This window comes from Chiloscyllium plagiosum, chromosome 34 (genome assembly GCF_004010195.1).
Source record: "Chiloscyllium plagiosum isolate BGI_BamShark_2017 chromosome 34, ASM401019v2, whole genome shotgun sequence".
Lineage (NCBI taxonomy): Eukaryota > Metazoa > Chordata > Chondrichthyes > Orectolobiformes > Hemiscylliidae > Chiloscyllium > Chiloscyllium plagiosum.
This window is the reverse complement of record NC_057743.1, coordinates 24987665-25010959: the sequence shown is the minus strand read 5'-3', so window position 1 is coordinate 25010959 and position 23295 is coordinate 24987665. Positions and strand designations below refer to the sequence as shown.

At 41.0% G+C, this 23295-nt stretch overlaps 1 protein-coding gene across 1 annotated transcript in view; it reads left to right on the top strand.

Annotated features, from left to right (window-relative positions):
- LOC122540105 (mucin-17-like) overlaps positions 1–22743 on the top strand; it is a 30556-nt gene extending 7813 nt beyond the window's left edge. Inside the window, exons 2-11 of the mRNA XM_043675416.1 lie at positions 465–502; positions 630–4735; positions 5262–5383; positions 6129–6193; positions 8426–8625; positions 11632–11794; positions 13679–13843; positions 16542–16612; positions 21169–21320; positions 21476–22743. Of these exons, the coding sequence (XP_043531351.1) occupies positions 465–502; positions 630–4735; positions 5262–5383; positions 6129–6193; positions 8426–8625; positions 11632–11794; positions 13679–13843; positions 16542–16612; positions 21169–21320; positions 21476–21526 (5133 nt within the window). The 3' untranslated portion in view covers positions 21527–22743. The remainder of the gene's footprint in view (positions 1–464; positions 503–629; positions 4736–5261; positions 5384–6128; positions 6194–8425; positions 8626–11631; positions 11795–13678; positions 13844–16541; positions 16613–21168; positions 21321–21475) is intronic.
- The last annotated feature ends 552 nt before the right edge of the window (positions 22744–23295 follow it).

The window sequence follows — 23295 nt, the reverse complement described above, 5'->3', positions numbered from 1 at the left end:
AACAAGGAACATGTCTATCAAAACTTTGAAATCTTCAGAAAGCAATCCAACAATGACACAAGTGTCATCAATAGCTAAGACTTCATCAGAAATGCAATCTACAACATCACAGCTGTCAACAGCGACACAGACTTCATTACTGACCCACTCAACAGAAAACAAATTTTCTTTGCTCGCGTCATCCTCAACTGAAACCCATCCAGCTGCACACCCATCATCAGTGACACTTGCTCCAGGAGAATCCAATCTAACAACACCACAACTCTCATCAAGACCTGAGCCTTCATCACAATCCCAGACAGTATATACCCAACAATCATCAATAACTGAGACTTCACCAGAAATGTATCCAACAATAACACAGACATCAGCAGTGAAAATGTCATCATCAGAGACACATCCAACAACTGAACAAATATCATCACTGGCAATGCCTTCATCACTGATCCACTCAATGCCTCAAGGATCATTTGAACCTGAGTCCAGTTCAACCACCGCACAGGTACCATCAATAACTGGCTCTTCAACAGAAACAAGTCAAATAACTTTACAAGTATCATCGATCACAAAACATTCAGCACTGACTGAACAAAGTAACACATTCTCATTGATAACTGGGTCTTCATCAGGCACCAAGACAAGTACAACACGAATATCTTCAACAATGGAAACTTCATCAGAATTGTCCCCTGCACCAATACATGGGTCATTTGTAACACTGAATTCATCAGCAAACACTCTAACCACAATGAAATCCTCCTCAGTAAAGCACGAGTATCTTCAGTAACTGCGACATCATCAGGCACATATCCAACAACGAATTTGACATTGAAGACTGTGTCATCATCAGAAAGCAATCCAACAATAATACAAGTATCATCAATAACTAAGAGTTCATCTGAATTGTATCCCACAACATCACAGGTGTCAGCAGTAACCCAGACTTTGTCAGAGATCCAGACAACACAAGGACAATTGCCATTATTAACATCGTCCTCAGCTGAAAACTATTCATCTGCACAGCCATCATCACAGACTCCTTCTACACGAGAATCAGGGTCATCAAGATCACAATTCACATCAATGACTGAGTCTTCATCAGAACACCAGGGTACCCATGCCAAAAGATCATCAATAACTGCGACATCATCAGAAATGTATCCAACAACAAAACAGACATCAGCAGTAACAATGTCTTCATCAGAGACACATCCAGCAACTGCACAAATATCATCACTGGCAACATCCTCATCACTGAAAGACTCAATACCACAAGGGTCATTAGAATCTGCATCAAGTTCAACCACGGCACAGGTACCATCAATAACTGGCTCTTCAAAAGAAACAAGTCAACCAACTTCACAAGTATCATCAATCACAAAACATTCAGCACTGACTGAAGAAAGTAACAATGTCTCGTTCGTTACTGGGTCTCCATCAGGCAGCTGGACAACAACGTCATCAGAATCCCATCCAACCACAGTGAAATCTTCGTCATTGACACCAGCCTCATCAGAAACATATTCCTCAGCACAGAGTGCATCAATAAATTCTACAACATCAGATACCAATGCAACAACAGCACAAGTGGCATCCATAACTGGGTCTTCTTCAGAATTACATCCAATAGTGACACAAGTCTCATCAACAACTGTGTCTCTACCGGAAACCAGTCAGGGATCATCCCAATTATCCATTTTAGGACAATTGTCATCTGCATCTCATTCAGCAACAACTCCATTGACACACACAACTCATTCTTCATCAGAAACACAGCCAACAAGGATACAATCAGTATCCAGTACTGACCGCTCAGCAGGAAGTACTTCAGGAGAAGCACCAGAGTCTCCAGTAACTGAGACATCATCACAAACACATCCAACAACAAGGAACATGTCTATCAAAACTTTGAAATCATCAGAAAGCAATCCAACAATGACACAAGTGTCATCAATAACTAAAACGTCACCACAAATGCAATCTACAACATCACAGCTGTCAACAGCGACACAGACTTCATCACTGACCCACTCAACAGAAAACAAATTTTCTTTGCTCGCGTCATCCTCAACTGAAACCCATCTATCTGCACACACATCATCAGTGACACTTGCTACAGGAGGATCCAATCGAACAACATTGCAACTCTCATCAAGACCTGAGTCTTCATCACAATCCCAGGCTGTACATACCCACCAATCATCAATAAGTGAGACATCACCAGAATTGTATCCACCAACAACACAGACATCAGCAGTAATAATATCTTCATCAGAGACACATCCAACAACTGAACAAATATCATCACTGGCAATGTCTTCATCACCGATCCACTCAACACCTCAAGGATCATTCGAAACTGCGTCCAGTTCAACCACCGCACAGGTACCATCAATAACTGGCTCTACAACAGAAACAAGTCAAACAACTTTACAAGTATCATCGATCACAAAACATTCTGCACTGACTGAACAAAGTAACACCTTCTCATTGATAACTGGGTCTTCATCAGGCACCAAGACAAGTACAACACGAATATCTTCAACAATGGAAACTTCATCAGAATTGTCCCCTGCACCAATACATGGGTCATTTGTAACACTGAATTCATCAGCAAACACTCTAACCACAATGAAATCCTCCTCAGTTACATCAGCCTCATCAGAAAACCATTTGTCAGCACAGAGTGTATCAATGAATTCATCAATATCAGAAAACAATCCCACATCAGCACAAGTCACATCCATAACTGAGCCTTCTTTGGAATCACATCCAACAGTGACACAACTCTCATCAATAACTGAGTCTCCATCAGAAACCAGTCAGGGATCATCACAAGTAGCCTCAACAGTCTCATTGGTAACTGGGTCTTCACCGGGCAGCCACTCAACAGTGACACAATTATCATCATCAACAGAGCCTGCATCTGAATTGTCCCCTGCATCAACACAAGCGTCAGCAGTAACAGTGAATTCATCAGCAACTCATCCAACCACAGTGAAATTATCAACCACACCGGCCTCATCAGAAACCTCTCCGTCCCCACAGAGTACATCAATAAATTCTTCAATATTCAAAAACAATTCAACAACAGCACAGGTGTCATCCATAACTGGGTCTTCTTCAGAATCCCATCCAAAGGTAACAGAATCCTCATCAATCACTGAGACCTCGTTAGAGACCAGTCAGGGATCATCACAGAAAACCTCTTCAGGACAATCTTCATCTGAATCTCATCCAGCAAGCACCCCAGTAACACTGATGACACAATCATCATCACAATCTCAGCCAACAATCTTTCAACTATCATCCAGCACTGTGTCCTCACCAGAAACCACTTCAAGAGAAGCACTAGTGTCCCCAGTAAAGGAGACACCATCAGTAACACACCCAACAACGAATAATGTGTCATTCCAAACTGTGCCATCATCAGAAAGCAATCTAATAATGACACAAGTATCACCAGCAACTAAGTCTTCATCGGAATTGTATCCCACAACAACGCAGGTGTCAGCAGTAACACAGACTTCATTAGGGACACAGTCAACTGATAAAGAATTGTTATCAATAACATCAACCCCTGCAGAAACCTATCCATCTGTGCACCCAGTCTCTGTGACTCCATCTACACCTGAACCCAGGCCATCAACTTCCCAAGTATCACCAATAACTCAGTCTTCTTTACAATCCCATGCAGTACATACCCAACGATCATCAATAACTGGGACATCATCAGAAACGTATCCTGCGGCAGCTGAAACATCAGCAGTAAAAATGTCTTCATCAGAGACCCATCTGACATCTGCACAAATGTCATCATTGTCAATATCCCCATCTGAAATCCACTCAATACATGCAAGTTCATCACATCCAACAGCAACACCCATACAATCAGCATTGACTTCATCAGGTGGCCATGTAAAATCTACGCAACTGTCCTTTACTATTTTAACAAAATATTCATCACCTGCTTCGTCAAGATCATTGTCTTCTGGTTCTACATCAAAACAGTTGCCAATTGTTTCTTCCTCTGCTTTTCATTCTACTCCAGGAATATTGAGTACAGTATCAAAATCCATGTTCTCATCTCTCCAACCATCCACTGTAGAAATAAACACTTCATCTCATGTCAATTCCAAATCAGTTACTTCTCATTCTGAAGAATCGACAGTCCCCTTTGTTTCTTCTTCAGGCAGCGAGAAAACATCTTCTGTGCCAATTTCAGTTTTGCCAATTGAGAGAACCAGTCCAAACCAATCACATTTGACCAGTCCCCCAACGGAAGGCTCTTCTTTAATGCAGTCAACATCATATAAAACAACCAAACAAGATGTTTCTGTTCCTCAAAATTCCACTGGACCGACACCTAATGGGGAAACCACCTTTCTGAATTTTACTCATACTCAGTCTGATAAAACTGCTTCAAAACTGCTTATTTCAGCTTCCACTCTCAAGAAGAAAAGACAAACAACTTTGTATCCATCTGTTGAAGATACCACAACTCAAATTATTCCTGTCAGTTCTGCTAATTCTACATTGCCAATTACTTCTCATCCAAATCCCACAAACTCTACCATGGCTACAACCATGGACTACTGCAGAAAATGCACATGCCTAAATGGAGGAACCTGTAACTCAAGTGCCACAACAGAAGACTATTGTCTGTGTCATTGTCCACCATCTATTTATGGAAATCTATGTCAAAATGGAAACAACATCTCCAATGTTGTACTAAGTATGTGATGTTTACTGTGGCAAATTGTTTGTGGGATATCACTGCTTTGTTCTTGCTTTTTATATTCAGCCAGCTTGTTAGTGTTAATAAAAACATAACATACAGCTTGCAATCAATCCGATAGACGAGTAGCTTAATGCTCTTCTGATCTCAGATAGAATGACTCTAAGGCAGTGCAACTGATCCCAATATTTCGACAGTGAGCAGGGGTAAGGTCAATGATCTGTCTTGCTTTTAATTGCTGTCTGACGATCTCTGCTTACATTGCCAAGTGTCAATGTCAGGAATAGAAAAGCTTTGTGAAATTGCTCATTGTCAAATATCATTATTTGTGCTCACGAATGAAGAATAGGTAAGCATTGTTGAAGGAGTAGTCCAGCACAAACTAAAGGCTGTGGCAAATGAGAGGAAGTTGAGAAAGAAACTGAAAGAGCTGAACTGTTCACTAATGAAGCTCCAATTTGTGCGTAGTATGTAACATTAATGCAATGCACTCTGTGCCTTCTTTTTCCTTCTCCGGCTCCAGGTCCAGATTCACCACAGCGGGAAATCAATTTGATCCTTTGGATAAACAGAACCTGGGATGTAAAACTGGAGAACACCTCATCTGTGGAATATAGGCATCTCACTGATAACCTAGTAACATTAGTGAGTAGAAATGTGCTGCACATGGATTCACCAATACTTCATGTATATTTATCAAGAGCAATCAATGACATCAAGGGGCTTGGGGATAACATGGGAAAATGGAGTTGAAGTAGACAATATGCCAACATCTAGAAAGTCTATTCATAGTGATTGCTTTTCGTCTATATGTTTGTGTCAGATAGTTCTTAAGAAAGCAAAATTGTTGCTAACTTATGACACTTATCTCATGCAGTTTAAATAATGTGGCATTTTAAATGCAATCCTTTCCTTATGAGTTGTGATCTTAGGTTTTGCGGAGTGGTGATGATTATTAAGCATATTGTTGAATTCTTCTGATTCTGCTCCTGTGCAAGTCCAAGTATCCCACATGTCAACACAAATACAGAAGCTTTTATTCCTACATGACTGCATCACCTCATAAAGCATTTTATTAGAATGAAAACAAAGCCCCTGAAAACCAAAATGCAACCCCCCCAAAACCAAATGGTAGCCCTCAAGAAAATTTCAAAAGGAGGCCTCGAGAAAGAAATTATTTTGAATCATGCTTCCAGGCGTCTGTAATTCTATATATTTAAACCAGGCAAACAGCTTGATTGGATTCCATTATTTAACTCACTCCTGGGATATCACTATCTTACATATCTTTGTTTCAAAATTCAGTCACAATTAATTACATTTCTTAGCGTCGGTAATATTGTGAAATATTCATACCTTTAGTTTAATGAATGCTATTGTTTTTCCTTAGCTGTCTCCGCTGTTCAGAAAAGCTTCACCAAAACATTTCGACAAAGTGATCATAAATGAATTCCGGTATGTTTTGGGAAAACACTTGTGAAATGCAAACTCTGTCCAGCTTTTTAACCAATGAGTTCCTAAATTAGGTGGACCCTGAGGGTTAACAAAACATCAAAGAATAAACTAATAAATCTACCAACTTTAATAAATTTCACAAGCTAGTTTCACACTTTGTTTCACAAACTCAAAGACATGATTTAGAGATTTTTTTATTTACAATCCTGTCTCAATTGGTTTAGGAAGGGAGTAGCTCAGTTCACATGCCAAAGGCTGTAAATTGGATTACGTACATGTTAAATGATTTGATCTCAACCTTGGTTCCAATTTTATGAGACAACTAACCTCAGCACTTTGGAGTGTGTAGTGAGGAAATCAGCCAAACTTCCTGCAGACCCTGTTGCTGCCTTATATATACATTGACAAAGGTTGCATTGGGCTCATTGCAAATATTATTCCTGGTACATGTAAGATCTTCTACCAATTACTTTAAAACAGTGCTTCGTGATTATTAGTCTGTCTGCTAAGGGGATTAGATTCTTCCTATTCACTCTATTTAGGACCCTCATAATCTTATCCAACCCAAATGATTGTCACCTCAGCCTCTTCTGTCCTAAAGAAAACAAACTGTCCAAACTTTCCTCATAGCTAACTTTTTAAATGGCAGCATCCCAATAATGCTGTGGATGTAGCTACACCTCAAGGACTGCAGTGGTTCAGGATGGTAGCTCACCATCATCTTCTCCTGGCCAATTAAGGAAAGGCAATGAAGGCTGACCCAGTCAGCGATACCAACATCGCGTATGTGAATAAAATGATACATCCTGGTAAATCTCTGAACCTCTCTAATATGATCACATACTTCCAAGACATTGGTTCGATTGCATTTAGAATACTGTGTACAGTTCTGGTCGCCACATTACCAAAAGGATGTGGACACTTCGGAGAGGGTGCAGAGAAGGTTTACGAGGATGTTGCCTGATATGAAGGTGCTAGCTATGAAGAGAGGTTGAGTAGGTTAGGTTTATTTTCACTAGAAAAAAGGAGATTGAGGGAGGACTTGACTGAGTTTTACAAAATCATGAAGGGTATAGACAGGGTGGATAGAGACAAGCTTTTTCTCAGACTGAAGGATTCAATAACGAGAGGTCATGCTTTCAAGGTGAGAGTTGGAAAGTTTAAGGGGAATACACACGGTAAGTACTCCACACAGAGGTGGTGGACTTCTGGAACGCATTGCCAGCAGAGGTGGTCGAGGCAGGCAGGGTAGATTCATTTAAGATGCGTCTGGACAGATGCATGAGTAGGTGGGGAGCAGAGGGATACAGATGCTTAGGAATTGACCGACAGGTTTAGACAGTACATTTGGATCGGCTCAGGCTTGAAGGGCCAAAAGGGCTGTTCCTGGGCTGTAAATTATCTTTGTTCTTTGTTCTTCCAGTAATGCAATGATCAGAACTGTACACAATATTGTAAGTGTGGTCCGGTTAGTTTTTCTACTGTGTAGCATTCTTTCCTTGCTGTTATGGTTAATGCCTCGGCTCATAAAGAAAAGTAAGTTCCATATGACTTCCAAACAATCTTATCTACCTGTCTGGTACATTCAGGACATGCATTCTGAAGTTCCTCTGTCCTTCTATCATTCATTATTTATTCCCTTGTGTTTGTTGCTCTTCTAAACTGCATTACCTCACTTCCCTCTGGATTGAATTCCATTTGTCACTTTTCCACTGATCTGATCAGGCCATAGTTTTCTCCCTATGGTCTACTGCTTTCTTCTACACCTGCAAACTTCTAAAAGTAAGGGATCCAGTGCTGAGCCCTGTGACCCCAACAGGAAACAGCCTTTGAGTTGCACAAACATTCACTAACTATAACCCTTTTCAATTCCTGTCACTGATCCAATTTTAGACCAACTTGCCAATTTTCCCTTGGATTCAAAGGGCATTCATTTTTTTAACCAATCCTTCAATTTTGTTTTCAATAATTTGCTCACCACTAAGATGAGATGGACTGGTCTTAAATGTTTATCATTTTCTCGCTTTTTAAACAATTGTACAATGTTAACAGTCCTATTATTCTTTCATACTGCCACTGCTCTGCTGTTCCATGCCTACACTCTCTCAAGGCTGCAATCCCTTGCCTCCAGGCTTCCTTTACATTACTGTCTTTGGGATGTAATTTTAAGCTTTATATCTTGTGCATATTGTGAAGAAGGTGTAACCTAACCCTGATTATTTTTCTCCATAGAGCAGGAAGCATTGTAACAAATAGCAGCGGACTCTATAACTACAGTGCCAATCAGGCAGAAATCAATTATTTAAACAATGGCCTTGCAACAAGAGTGCTGAACATTGTTAACAACACGGATCTGCTGGAAAATCTTACAGCATCTGTGCATACCACCGTGACTCTCACTCGTGTTTATGCTCCACCTCCACTGATCACGAGTAGGTATTACACTGATAGACATGCCATATGCAATATTCACTCAACTTCTTTAACGTTTTCTTACTACACTTTACTCCTGGCGACTCATGCTGGAGTACAGATATCCACTGGCTCCTGGATTCCTCCACACTGGAGACTCTTGACGATAGTCACTGTCTAGGATTAAATGGGGAAAATGGCAAAGTACTGTTCTGAAAAACCATATCTAACAAGAGACAATGGCCCAGATATTCAGGTCTCCAGATCATTGGAGAAAAACCTGCTCCAAAGATATCTATACGTTGCAATCACTCTGAGGGAACTGCCTGGAAAGTTTGAAGTTCTAACTTCCCTTCTTCAACAGGACCCTTCTAAAATTCTGAGCTAGGACTTTGAATAGATTTACAAATCCTGGATAGTTACTTAGGAGATGTTAAGAGAAATTAAAATCACGTCTAATTTCTTAGTAATTACACAACTGTCACCTATCCCCACCAACCTGACTCCACCTTTAACCTCAATACTCACATCCTCCTTCCCTACAGGAAGCTGACCTGATCCAATCTCACTAACGGAGGCTCCCATTACCCTCCAATTCCCCCAGCCCCTGATTCCTTACCACTTCCCCAACTCCTTCTCAATCTAGCCTCAACTTCCAACTATCCCCTCGTCCCCTAACTCCCCTTTAATGTGGTTTGACCTGACCTCATCACCCAATTACCCATCTTCCCTGCCAGCCTTCTAACTACCCCCTCAATCCAATTTGACCTAACTTCACTACCCAATTACCCGCAACCCAGTCCCCTAACTCCCACTGACCTGATATGACTTGACTTTGATTCCTTCCAAACTGCCCTCACCCCTAACACCCTCTTAATGCTCCTGCTTCTCTCTGACCTTCCACGATGCCTGCTCCAATCCTCCAACTCCCAATCTCCACCCCCAAGCAGGCTTCAGCAATCAACCTCACCAGTACCTTAATAAAACAAAGAACTGCTCATGTTGAAGATCTGAAAAAGAACCAGAAATTGCTGGAGGAACTCAGCAGGTCTCACATATCAACACTTTAATTCTCTAACTCCCCTTCAAACTTCATTCTCCCCCAGAAAATCCAGACCCTACCCCTCAATATCTACCAAACCACATGTCTGCCAACTTTACCCCCTTATGCATTTACCCCACTCATTGTACCCTTTCTCTTTGTAGCTTTTAAGAAGTTGTGTGACATTTAAACACCTTACCTAGCAGAAAATGGCAACTAGTCTCACACAGAAGGGTCTAGGTTACTGAAAAGATTCTCTCTGCAAGGTGTTAGGATTACCATCGACATGGACTATAGATATGCAACCTTGATCAGAAAAGATTTACCAGGGCGTTACCGCGAATGGAGGGTTTGCGAATGGAGAGACTGGATAGGCGGGTACGTTTTTCACTGGAATGCAGGAGTTGAGAGGTGACCTTAAAGAGGTTCATAAAATCGTGAAGTGTTTAGATAAGGTGAATGGCAGTTGTTGTTTCCCTAGGGTTTGGGATTTCAAGACCAGGGGGCACATTTTTAAGATGAGCGGAGAAAGATTTAAAAAGACATAAGGGGCAACGTTGTGGAATGAATTTCCAGAGAAAGTGATGGATGCGGATACATTGCAACATTTAAAAGACATTTGGATAAGTAAAGAATAAGAAATGTTTGGAGGGTTAAGGGCCAAGCGCAGGCAGGTGGGACTAGTCTAGTTTGGGATTATGGTTGACATGCTCTGGTTGGACTGAAAGGTCTGTTTCTATGTTGTTTGTCTTTATGACTCTACCATCTGATTTTATCTCTGAGACCTTCATGATCTGAAGCAATTTTTAAAGAGATCAAATGCAGGCTTAAAATGCCTGCTGTGATCACCTGTCCACAGACTGAGGTAAATCCAGGGAATCTATATGGAAAACACCAAACCATCTCCAATGAAATTACCATTTCATTGCAAGACAGTGAAACCAGACAACTGAGCCACCACCAGGAAGTTTGCATCCTATTTAGTTCATATTTGCATTGCTAATTCACATGAGATATGAAAGGTTGCCTGTGGAATTTTCAGCTTGGGAAACCATGAAGGCACTCCAGAATACACAAATGGACTTGGTATCAGTAGTTTTTTTAAAGCAGCAAAGCAGACAGAAGGGAAGATGAATTTGGAACTCTCTATCACTTTGCCAGTGCCTTATTATATCTCAAAGGAAACTGCTATTTGAAAGCTTGGGAAATCAGCCAGTCACCATGAATAAGAGTTCTGTTGCTATTTCACTACTGAGGAGGAAATAAGATAACAGCAAAGCAGGCCTGGACTCAGGTTTCACTCTCACAAATCAAGAACGTTATATTAGCTTTTATTTTCCTGTTTGCATCTGACACCCTCTCCCCTTGTTTATTAAACTTATAACTTGCATTTGTGTGTGTTTGCTGTCAATTTTTTTAATCAGTTTTTGAGATTGTGGGTAATTCAAATTCCTTTTTCTTTCACTCATGAAAACCTTGGAATTTGTTCCTTTGTTATGATGTAGTTAACTAAGATTTAATTGAAATGTGATAGCTGCATGTTACGAATAAAATAAAAATACTTACCAATCCAAAACGGGGAGGAGGGGTTAAAAAGAGGGAAACTGATTACCTCATAAGAATAAACAATTCCTGCAGTTGGCAAGTTTTATGGGATCCTCCATTAGAAGACAGGCTAAAACATTAGAACAACGTAAGTAATTTTTGTCAGATCAGTGTCAGAAACAGGGTTTCTCACCCAGATTGGATGATTTGGATCAAAATTGTCAGGAGAATGGAAGAGGAGGAAACCTTGCTTTTGATCTATCTCAGCTTTCTTCATAGTCTTTGCAAGCTAAAGGTGCTACACTCCATGGCGCCGTAGTCTCAGTAGATTTAGGAAGTGACTATTGCTTCAAAATTGAAAATTATATGTTGCCTGTGCTTTTAGTGAGGTATCCAAATTCCTGACACTCTGATCTTTCATGTTTATTAACTTCTTTAGATGTCACAGAATTGAACATGACGTGTGATATAAAGTTTGCAAGTTACAAATTGAACTGTGGCAGTGGAAACCACTGTATTTGTGAGGGGCCCTGCAAAAGAAATCCTGCAGTCTGTAACAATAATGGACACTGTCTCAATCAAGTTGATGGCTCTACCTGTCTGTGAGTATAGACTTAGTGCTGCCTCTCCTTGAGGTAGAATTTCACTGGCACGAACTACTCTCCAGAACATAGTGAAAATGCTAATTCTTAATGTCTGGACCTAGACAGTTGGTGGCTGTTGTTTTTGAGTCTGTGCAGCCAACAGTGGTTTCAGACCCGGGCTTTACATATCAGGAGATCACAAGTGCTCTTTCTGAGACTTTACAGCCAAACATACTTTCGAAAAAGTATCACCAATCAATGAGTAGAACTTGGAATCTTGGCTAATAAGAAAGAGATTGCATTTATATACTGCCTCTCATATTAGTGGGCGCCTATTATTGGCAGTACGGTGGCACAGTGGTTAGCACGGCTGCCTCACAGCGCCAGCGACCCGGGTTCAATTCCCGCCTCGGGTGACTGTCTGTGTAGAGTTTGTACATTCTCCCCATGTCTGTGTGGGTTTCCTCCGGGTGCTCCAGTTTCCTCCCACAGTGCAAAGATGTACAGGTTAGGTGAATTGGCCATGCTAAATTGCCCGTAGTGTTAGGTGAAGGGGTAAATGTAGGGGAATGGGTCTGGGTGGGTTGCTTTTCGGAGGGTCGGTGTGAACTTGTTGGGCCGAAGGACTGTTTCCACACTGTAAGTAATCTAATCTCTAATCTAATCACATTCTCAGCACAAAATGTTTCACAGTCACTGAAATACATTTGTACAGTAGGTCCTTTTGTAATGGAGGGAAGCATTGGGAACCAGTCTCTGCCCAGCAATGTCCCACAAGCAGAAATTTACAGAAATAACCAATTAGTCTATTTAGTGATGCTGGTTGAGGAATAACTGTTGGCCAGATTATTGGGAGGTTTTCTCTTCGTTTCTGACAGCAGTGCTAAACATTGGTTCAAAATAGTCAAATAATACTTTGGTTTAACCTTTTGTTCGATAAATGTCATTTCAAACAGTTCAATGCTTGTCAATACAGACCATCCAAACACGCAACACTCCCTGAGTACTAATCCTCTTTAAGTACAGCACTCTTAGAATCATAGAATTCCTACAGTGTGGAAGCAGGTCATTTGACCCATCAAATCCACACCGACCCTCTGAAGGACATCCCACCCAGACCCACCCCCCCTCCCCTACCATATATCTATAATCACCTAACTAATTCACCTGGCTTGCACGTCCCTGGACACAATGGGCAATTTTGCATGGCCAACCTACCTAACCTGCACATCTTTGGGAGAAAACCAAAGCACCCAGAGGAAACCCATGTCTACATGGGGAGAAGTTTCCATCTCCACAGAGACAGCCACCTGAAGGTGGGATCAAACCTGGGTCCCTGGCACCATGAGCCAGCAGTGCTAACTGTTAAGTCACCATGCCAACTTTTCAGCACTGCTCCTTCAACAGTGCAGCACTCTATTAATCCTACTCCTCTGACAGTTCAGCCATTTCTCTGCACTGTTCCTCCAACAATGAAGCATTCCCTCAGTACTGCTTCTCTGGCAGTGCAGCACTCTTTTACTAGTGTCCCTCCAACAACCACACTCTTTCACAATGGAAGTGTTGGCCTGGATTATGTGTTCAAGATGAGTGCGGCATCAAACGATGGAAATTATGACCTTTAGACTTAGAGATAAGAATGTTCTGATGTCTAACTTGAACAATGAAGCTAACTCAGACATCCTAATCACCAAATAGGATGTCACAAAGGAGATTTCCTTAGTCTGTGTAGCACGTGAGATGAGACCTTTATCATTTGAACTATTGATGGAGTTCGATCCCTTCTACTGTTTGTTAATTCACTCAGTCAGTGGTCACAGGTTTCTGTTTGGGATGATCTTCTGTCTGTTGTACAGAACTACAGCTGATTTCATTCACTTTCATTCTGAATTCTTCTCTCAGGTGTTATCAGCATACATTTTACCAATATACAGGGAAACACTGTCAAACATTCACAAGGAACTCAAGATTCTATGGTGTGCTGTTTGGTGTGTTGGCAGCTGGTCTGCTCCTCCTCCTTGTCATCATCATTACTATTATATTTTGCTATCGGAGAAAAAGATCACGGTATGTATTAACCTTGTGCTTGTTTGTGTTGTATTTTAGAGCTGAAAATGTGTTGCTGGAAAAGCGCAGCAGGTCAGGCAGCATCCAAGAAGCAGGAGAATCGACGTTTCAGGCATAAGTCCTTCTTCAGGAAAGGGCTGTGTTGTATTTTAGGCTCATTTTGAGGAGGAATAGCAATGTTGGCTAATGGAAAAGGTTCAGTTCAAGTATCTGTTAAATACTCCCTATTCAATTATAACATGTATTATGCATGGATTCTAGCTCCTTCTACATTTTCCTATCAAACACTCCCAGGACAGGTATGGCCCTGGTTAGATACAGAGTAAAGCTCTTTTACACTGCTCAAATTAAACTCCACCAAGGCAGGTGAGATGCAGAGAAAAGCACCCCACACTATTGCACCAATTCTCCCACAGCATGAATTAGACACAGAATAAAGTTATATCTATAAAGTGCCATCAAATACAGTTGGAGACTGCCCAATGCATTTCACTTGGGATGGCGGATGAAATTGCCAGTGAAGGTGATTAGTTGTTTGAGTCTTGATAGGGTGATGTTTGACCACTGGAGCTTGTGAAGATTGATGATTGCCCGTTCTGATTGTAATGACAAAGAGTGGGGTGCCAGCCAACAGGACTTTAACTGGGAGACCACTTAGAAGTTATTGTGAATTCCTGGGGAATTTGATGGAACAGTCTCCATTTGCCTGGATGGGTGCAGCTCCAACTACACTCAAGAACATTGACACCACTCAGGAACAGCAGCCCACTTGATTGACAGCCCATCCACTACTTCATATGTTCACTCCCTCCATCACTGGTCCTTAATCGCACCTTCCAAACTATTGACCTCTGCATATCAAAGGGCAAGAGCAGCAGATACATTAGGAAACCACCACATGCAAATTCCCTCCAAGTCACCCACCAGCCTGACTTAAAAATGCATTGTTGTTCCTTTTATTTGTCACTGGGTTAAAATCCTGCAATTTCCAAGGTGACAGCGTAGACCTTCACAACATGGATCATAGCAGTTCAAGGAGAAAGCAGCTCACTGCCATCTTTAAGGTGTAACTAAGAATGGGTAATAAAACCTTGCCAGTGTGGTGCTGGAAAAGCACAGCAGGCCAGGCAGCATCCAAAGACCAGGAGAATTGACATTTCAGGCATAAGCCCTTCATTAGGAATGAGGCTTGTGGGCCGGGGGGGGGACGCTGAGAGATAAATGGGAGGGGAATGGGGCTAGGGGGAAGATAGCTGAGAATGCAATGGGTAAATGAAGGTGAGGGAGAAGGTGATAGGTTGGAGAGGAGTGTGGAGCAGACAGATGGAAAAGGTGATGGACAGGTCAAGTGAGCAGTGCCGAATTGGAGGCTTGGGACTGGGATAATGTGGGGGGAGGGGAATGAGGAAACTTGAAATCCACATTGATCCCATGTGGTTGGAGAGTCCCAAGGCAGAATATGAGGTGTTCTTCCTCCAGGTGTCAGGTGGTAAAGGTTTAGCGATGGAGAAGGCCCAGGTCCTGGGCCATATGGGATCAATGTGGATTTCAAATTTCCTCATTTCTCCTCGCCTCACATTATCCCAGTCCCAAATCTCCAACTCGGGACCGCCCTCCTGACCTGTCCATCACCTTTCCCATCCATCCGCTCCACCCTCCTTTTCAACCTATCACCTTCTCCCTCACCTTCATTTACCTATTGCATTCTCAGCTACCTTCCCCCCCAGCCCCACCCCCCCTCCCATTTATCCCACAGCCCCCTGGCCCACAAGCCTCATTCCTGATGAAGGGCTGATGCCGGAAACATCGATTCTCCTGCTCCTCGGATGCTGCCTGACCTGCTGTGCTTTTCCAGCACCACACTCTCGACTCTGATCTCCACCATCTGCAGTCTTAACTTTCTACCAATAAATAAATCGACTGAATGGCAGAAATTTAGGAAGCTGAGAGAAACAGAGGAACCTTGGGATGTTGGTCCACGAATTCCTGAAGGTGGCAAGGCACGATAACTGGGCTGCGAAGAAGGCATATGGGGCACAACACTTTATAAGTCAAGGTATAGTTTATACAAGTAGGGAGGTTGTAAGTGAGTTGTACAGGATTCTGGTTTGGCTACAGGTGGAGTCCTATGTGCAATTCTGGTCATCATACAATAGGAAGGATGTGATTGCGCTGGAGAGGTTGCAGAGGAGATTCACCAGTATGTTGCCTAGGATGGAGCAGTTTAGCTAAGAAAAGAGACTGGATAAGCTAGGGTTGTTTTCTTTGGAGAAGAGAAGGCTGAGAGGGGACCTGAGAGAGGAGGTGCATAAGATTATGAGGGGCATGGACATGGTGGATAGAAAACAGCTGTTCCTCTCAGTTGAACGGTCAATAACAAACAGAAATAATTTTAAGGTGAAAGGCAGGAGATTTAAGGGATTTTGAGGTAAAGCTTTTTTCACTCAGAGGATTGTGGGGGTCTGGAATGCACTATGGTGAGGGGGGGGGGGTAATTTTACAACGTTTAAATAATGTTTGCATGAGCACCTGAAATGTTGTAATATTCAAAACAGTGGGCCAAGTGCTGGAAGTGGGAATAATGTAGATTTAGCTTTGGCAATACAGACTTGATAGGCCAGTTGACCAGTTTTGTCAACAACACCGACATTCTGAGAATGAATTAAAAACTAATTGAAGGAGCTGTTCTTTTCCTCAGGGGCTCTGACCGTCGACACTCACTCAAGTGGTATTCAATAGATGAAGAATATTTCAGATTTCCACAAACAGGTATGTGCCTCAATTTAACAGTGGGAACTAGTTTAATGCTTTACCTGATTGTTTCCCCTGATGATTTGATTGTGTGCAAATTTATATATAAATGTGCTTTATTATCTGCCAATTCATTGCCCTCTCTTTTCTACAGCATTGTAATTGTTCTTTGTACTCTGTTACTTTACCCACTTAGGTGATGTTTCAGAGAACAGTATGTGCAATGAGGCTTTTCAATTCATAGGAATGGCTGTGCTTGATCAAATCAGTACAAAGGCAGTAGTGAGTCTAGACAATTAGCAAAACCATCATATGTAGGGCTTATGTGGTGCAGTAGTAATGGCCCTACATCTGAGCTGGAAGGCCTGGGTTCAAAATGCTCCTCTGTCATAACATATCAGAATAGCTTGATTAAAAATATCAATCTAGCTCCATGTATGTTCTGTTGATATAATTAATTGTAGCTCTAGTACATGAATGAGAAATTCCTACCTGGAACAGTTTAAAGGTTATTTACAGCTTATGGATACACACTACATTAAGCCAATGGCAGCAGGTTTAGCAACTTTAGATTGTCCCCAAACGTTAGCCAAAGGCTGGAGTCCCAATTGGTGGATGAAGCCTCAAAGCATGGAAGTCCACCTGGATCCTCTATGTTACAGGTGCTGTTTTCAACCAAGAGGAAGTTGGACTTCAGTGGGTTACCCTCTCAGTTATACTAATAGAGTTTAGGAAGGGACTCAACTTATTACACCATAAGCCAGTGCATATTTTATCTACTGTCATCAATACAATAATTAAAAGGGGCACAAGTAAATAACTTTACAACTTGTAGTCTATACTTTTGATCTTCAGAATTTTATTACCATGTTTTTATTCTGTTGCCATGTACAGTATGAACTTAATCATGATTGAGTGAGTATGTACTTGGGGTTTTTGAAGGGGTATAGTTTAAGTAAAGTAGTAGAATAGAAATCCTTCATATTCACCGTTTTTGTTAAAGTTGGGTGTTAGAATAAGTAGAGCTATTTTATTGTGATTGGAGGAAACTTGGTTTGAACTGTTTCTGTTCTGAATAGCAGTCAGTTAGGAAAATTGGTCATTTTGGTGATTTTATAGACTTTGTGATGGCATGCAGAACAGTTGGTCATGATTATCACAGTTAAGTTGTAATACAAGAGACAATCATGTATCCTAAACATAATGTATTGTGATGTTAGTACAATGTAATAAACTATAGGTATATCAGGAATAAAAGAATGACTATTGAAAGATTAGGGCCAATCAAGGATAGTAGTGGAAAGTTGTGCATGGAGTCCAAGGATTCGGGGAAGTGCGAATATTTTTTGTCAGTGTTCACACTGGGAATATACAATGTTGTTGAGAATACTGAGACATAGACTACTAGACTGGACGGGATTAACGTTCGCAAGAAGGAGGTGCTAGGAATTCTGCAAAGTGTGAAAATAGGTAAGTCTCCAGGGCCAGATGGGATTTATCCTAGGATTCTCTGGGAAGCCATGGAGGAGATTGCAGATTCTTTGGCTTTGATCTTTATGTCATCATTGTCGACAGGAATAGTGCCAGAAGACTGGAGGATAGCAAATGTTGTTCCCTTGTTCAAGAAGAGGAGTAGAGACAACCCTGGTAATTATAGACCAGTGAGCCTTACTTCAGTTGTGGGTAAAATTTTGGATAAAGTTATAAGAGATAGGATTTATAATCATTTTGAGAGGAATAAGTTGATTAGGGATAGTCAACATGGTTTTCTGAAGAGTAGGTTGTGCCTCACAAATCTTATTGAGTTTTTTGGGATGGTGACCAAACAGGTGAATGAAGGTAAAACAGTTGATGTGGTATATATGGATTTCAGTGAGGATTTGATAAGGATCCCCACTGTAGGTTATTGCAGTAAATCTAGAGGTATGGGATTGAGGGTGATTTAGCAGTTTGGACCAGATATTGGTGAGCTGAAAGACAGAGGGTGGTGGTTGACGGAAAATGTTCATTCTGGAGTTTAGTTACTAGTGGTTTACCGCAAGTATCTATTTTGGGGCCACTTCTGTTTGTCATTTTTATATCTCAGCAGGACTTATACACTTAATGGTAAGGTCCTAGGGAGTGTTGCTGAACAAAGAGACCTCTGAACAGGCTGGGGCTGTTTTCCCTGGAGTGTCGAAGGCTGAGGGGTGACCTTATAGAGGTTTACAAAATTATGAGGAGCATGGATAGGATAAATAGACAAAGTCTTTTCCCTGGGGTCGGGGAGTCCAGAACTAGATGGCATAGGTTTAGGGTGAGAGGGGAAAGATATAAAAGAGACCAAAGGGGCCACTTTTTCAGGCAGAGGGTGGTACGTGTGTGGATGCTGGTACAATTGCAACATTTAAGAGGCATTTGGATGGGTATATAAATAGGAAGGGTTTGGAGGGATATGAGCCGGGTGCTGGCAGGTGGGACTAGATTGGGTTGGAATATCTGATCGGCATGGACAGGTTGGCCGAAGGGTCTGTTTCCATGTTGTACATCTCTATGACTCTATGAGGGCGTAGAAGGATAGGTTAGTAAATTTGCAGATGATACTGAGGTCGGTGGAGTTGTGGATAGTGCTGTAGGATATTGCAGGCTACAAAGGGACATAGATAAGCTGCAGAGCTGGGCTAAAAGGTGGCAATTGGAGTTTAATGTCGAAAAGTGGGAGGTGATTCCCTTTGAAAGGAGTAACAGGAATGCAGAATACTGGGCTAATGGTAAGATTCTTGGTAGATGAGCATGGAGAACCCGGTGTCCAAGTACATAGATCCTGAAGGTTGCCACCTAGATAGATAGGGTTGTTAAGAAGGCATACACGGTGTGTTAGCCCTAATTGTAAAGGATTGAGTTTTGGAGCCATGAGGTCATGCTGCAGCTGTATAAAGCTCTGGTGTGGCTGCAGTTGGAGTATTGTGTACAGTTCTGGTCACCACATTATAGGAAGGATGTGGAGGCTTAGGAAAGGATTCAGAGGAGGTTTACAGGGAGGTTGTCTGGTATGGAGGGAAGGTTTAATGAGGAAAGGCTGAGGGATTTGAGGCTGCTTTTGTTAGAGTGAAGAATGTTGACAGGTGACTTAATTGAAGCGTATAAGATAATCAGAGGGTTAGATAGGGTGGGCAGTGAGAGCCTTTTTCCTCAGATGGTGATGGCTAGCATGAGGGGACATAGCTTTAAATTGAAGGATGATAGATATAGGATAGAGGTAGATTCTTTACTCAGAGTAGTAAGGGCGTGGAACGCATTGCCTGCAACAGTAGTAGACTCACTAACTTTAAGGGCATTTAATTGGTCATTGGATAAACATATGGATGAAAATGGAATAGTGTTGGATATATGGGTTTCAGATTGGTTCCACAGATCGGCGCAACATTAAGTGCCGAAGGGCCTGTATTGCGCTGTAATGTTCTATGTTCGAAACTATTGTTGTTTATCAAGACGGAGCCTATTTTCTGGTGAACACTTTGCGTAGGCAACTGTCCCCATACATACCAGTAGCTTAGACTAATACCAAGAAGAACGATTAATGGCAATGAAACTAACCAATGTATTTCAGACAGTTGAGGTAGATTATCAATGTATAAAATGGTACCAGAGGTCTTCATCTGAAAATTCAGTTTATCCACACCATTGCACGAAGAGTATAGCCCGAAGAAATGTTCAGTTCTACAAAAGGTATAGCCAACCAAGCAGAAAGAAGTAAAACTTCCAAACAGAGAACTGCAAGTGTATCTTTAAACAATCAGCAGCTGAAGGGTATATGGAGTCTGTCTGCTTTGGTGAGTGCAGCAACGTCAAAAACAATACTGAACCTTCCTGAAAAAGCTTGAAACAGCTAGAAATAGCAGAAGATATTGAAAAACATTGAGTAGACCATATAGAGTCCTACCAGAGCTACACAGGTAAAATTTGAACCATAACTCTGGAATATAGCAGTTGGCATTGGACAGCTAAAATGAGTTACGTTCTCAGAGAAAGGGTGAAAATGTTTATATTTAAGGAGAAATTCTCAGCGGAGAAGTTAAAAGAAGACTTAAATCACTTTAGTCAATAAGATTTGGCAAGATAGTTTGAAATTACAGGAAAAGGCTATGGATGAAACCTTTGGAATTACAGATATGCATTAAGAGAATCAATAAAACAGTGTTATAGTTTGACTAATAAGAGTGAGAAAGTGTGAAGGCAGAAGAAAAGTTTGATTAGAATAAGTATTTTAAGCAAAAAGCAAATGTTTATTGTGCAACCAAAAAATATTTTAAAGAAGCAATAACAAGTGTGAATTCTTTTCAATCAAAAATGGCATAAAAGTTTCTGAAAAAAAGCTGGAAAATGAGCAAATTATTTATATTGTTAGGAGGACGGCCATTACATAAAATGGTGCCAGCAGTTGTCATCTGAGTATAGTTTAGCTCCACCATTATAACAGAAGGCAGCTATTTTCAGAAACAAGAGTCCCATTCACTGGACTTAGCTTGCCTTTTGTGCAAGTTGTGTTAATATCATTTTTGTCTAAACTTTTCCTCCACCCCAACATCCTCCAGATTTGACTGCAGAGACCCCGACACAAAATGATGGGAAGCCTCTGGGAAAAAGAAGAGGAAAATACAGCTTGGATGAACACCAAATGTTTGAAGATGAGTTGGGGTCTGGTGTTTGGAGACCAAACTTAGATGAGGTAGACACAGAAGCTGAGGTAAATTGAAGAATATCTCCAAAGTGCTAATGAGCAGATAAACAGCAGTTTAATGTTGTTAGCTGAGGAATAAGTTTTATCTCAGACATTGATTTGAACTTAAATTGGATTATTCTTGATATTAGTCATTTGATTATCTGTTTCCTCCTTGTCAGATACGAGCTAAACGCCCTGAAATGGTTATGCCGTCATCAGGTGAACACTGACAATTGGCACATCCGGTCTTTGAACATGTTTTCATGACAGGGAATTTAAACATCTGTAAAATGTGGACACACATCAAATTGTTCAAAAACACTTCTGTTTGTTCAGAGAATATCACTTACGAAATATGGAAGATTCTAATACTCAGAGGCATGGCTTAATTTAGTATTTTCTAATATATATCAGGGTTATATAGTTCCAGAAAACTCAGTGATTATTTAACATGGTTAATACAAAGTCACCTTTTTGAAAGTTACAATGGTTTTAAATTCTATGGAATAGCCTGTTAGATTTTGTAAAGCATTTATATAGTTACACAGATGGAAGTGTACTCACGAGAAACTACTTGAAACCTCTGTAATTTCTGTATGTAATAAGAATGGCAAATAGTGATTGTATAGTTACTGTAAAATTCTAGTGTATGCTACACCTTCAGCAATAGGCACCAGGATGAATGGAGTGCCTTCTAAACAGACTGTAAGAGAATATCACAAGCGCAGTAGGTATATTTTGGCATCCAGCATAAAACCAAAGGATTTATCTAAGACTTTCAGAGCCCAGGAATCCAGTTCATTTATGGCTCAAAGATGGGCAAGGGCACACCCCAATGTATTACTTAATCACATCATGACAACCAGGATACTATCCAGGCAAGGTAAACCCCTACCAGTTCTTGATTCAAGGATCTTATCTCTGTGAGCAAGGACAGGCTGTGCTGTGATCTATCTAACTGATAACAGAAAGCAGACATTGGTCAGTTGGAAACATGGTGGCCTCATCCAGTTGCTCAAGAAATAAAGGACATGAAGAGAAAAGGAATCGACTTAGCTTTAATACATTTTGAAATAAAAGACCCTTTAGATACCAGAGCTTAACATACCTAATGATATGTTAATAGGCAGTGCCTTCAGGAGAGTAGAAAACTGACAGCATAAATACAGGTGTGATTTGAACCCTTGGGTTTACAGTAATATCATTAAAATCTATTCAATTTCCACATTAATCTTTTACAATCAAATCTGTAGAATTCTAGAGGGAAAGTACATCAGTTGTCTATTTAGGATAAGATACATTTCAGTTTCAGGATCATTGGTGCAGAAAATGTGTTTAAATTATGTTAATTGAGATGAAGTTGAATCTATTTAATATTGAACCTTTTTCTTACCTTAATTACATTATGTTTGTTATAAATTAATTATTATTAAGTACTCATTTGCACTGTTTACAACAAAATAAAATATTTGTTTACATAACTGCATCTGTTCCTTCATTCACAAGGCTTATCATGACTACTACAGTTCTCTCAAGTGAAGTAATAAAGTACAGGATGGATTGGGAAAGTGTGAATACCTTGTCCCAACACCTGATTTAGAAATGCAAGAGTCAAATGAGGAAAGATAACAATTTGACCCCTATGTCATAGTTCAATGGGGATTAAGAATTAGCCAGGATTCCTGCTCCTGCTTATTGTCCACGGAAGAACCTTTTCACTCACAGAGTTGCTTGAATGTGCCCAAGATGCCACTGGAGTAAAACCATCCAAATATTGGAAGAGGGATGCTTACCTGGAAAGCAATGATGACATATAACATGATGAAAAGGTGGAGAATTGGTCTTACAAAGGGAAGGCATGGTTAGCAACATGGCAGAGACAGCACAAATGGCTCTTTCCTCTCTCTACCTGTGACTAGCTTGTGGCTCACCAGGTTTGTCACTGCAGCTTAAACTTGGCTCACTGTTTCAATTTACACATGCGTAAGGACAACTCAGT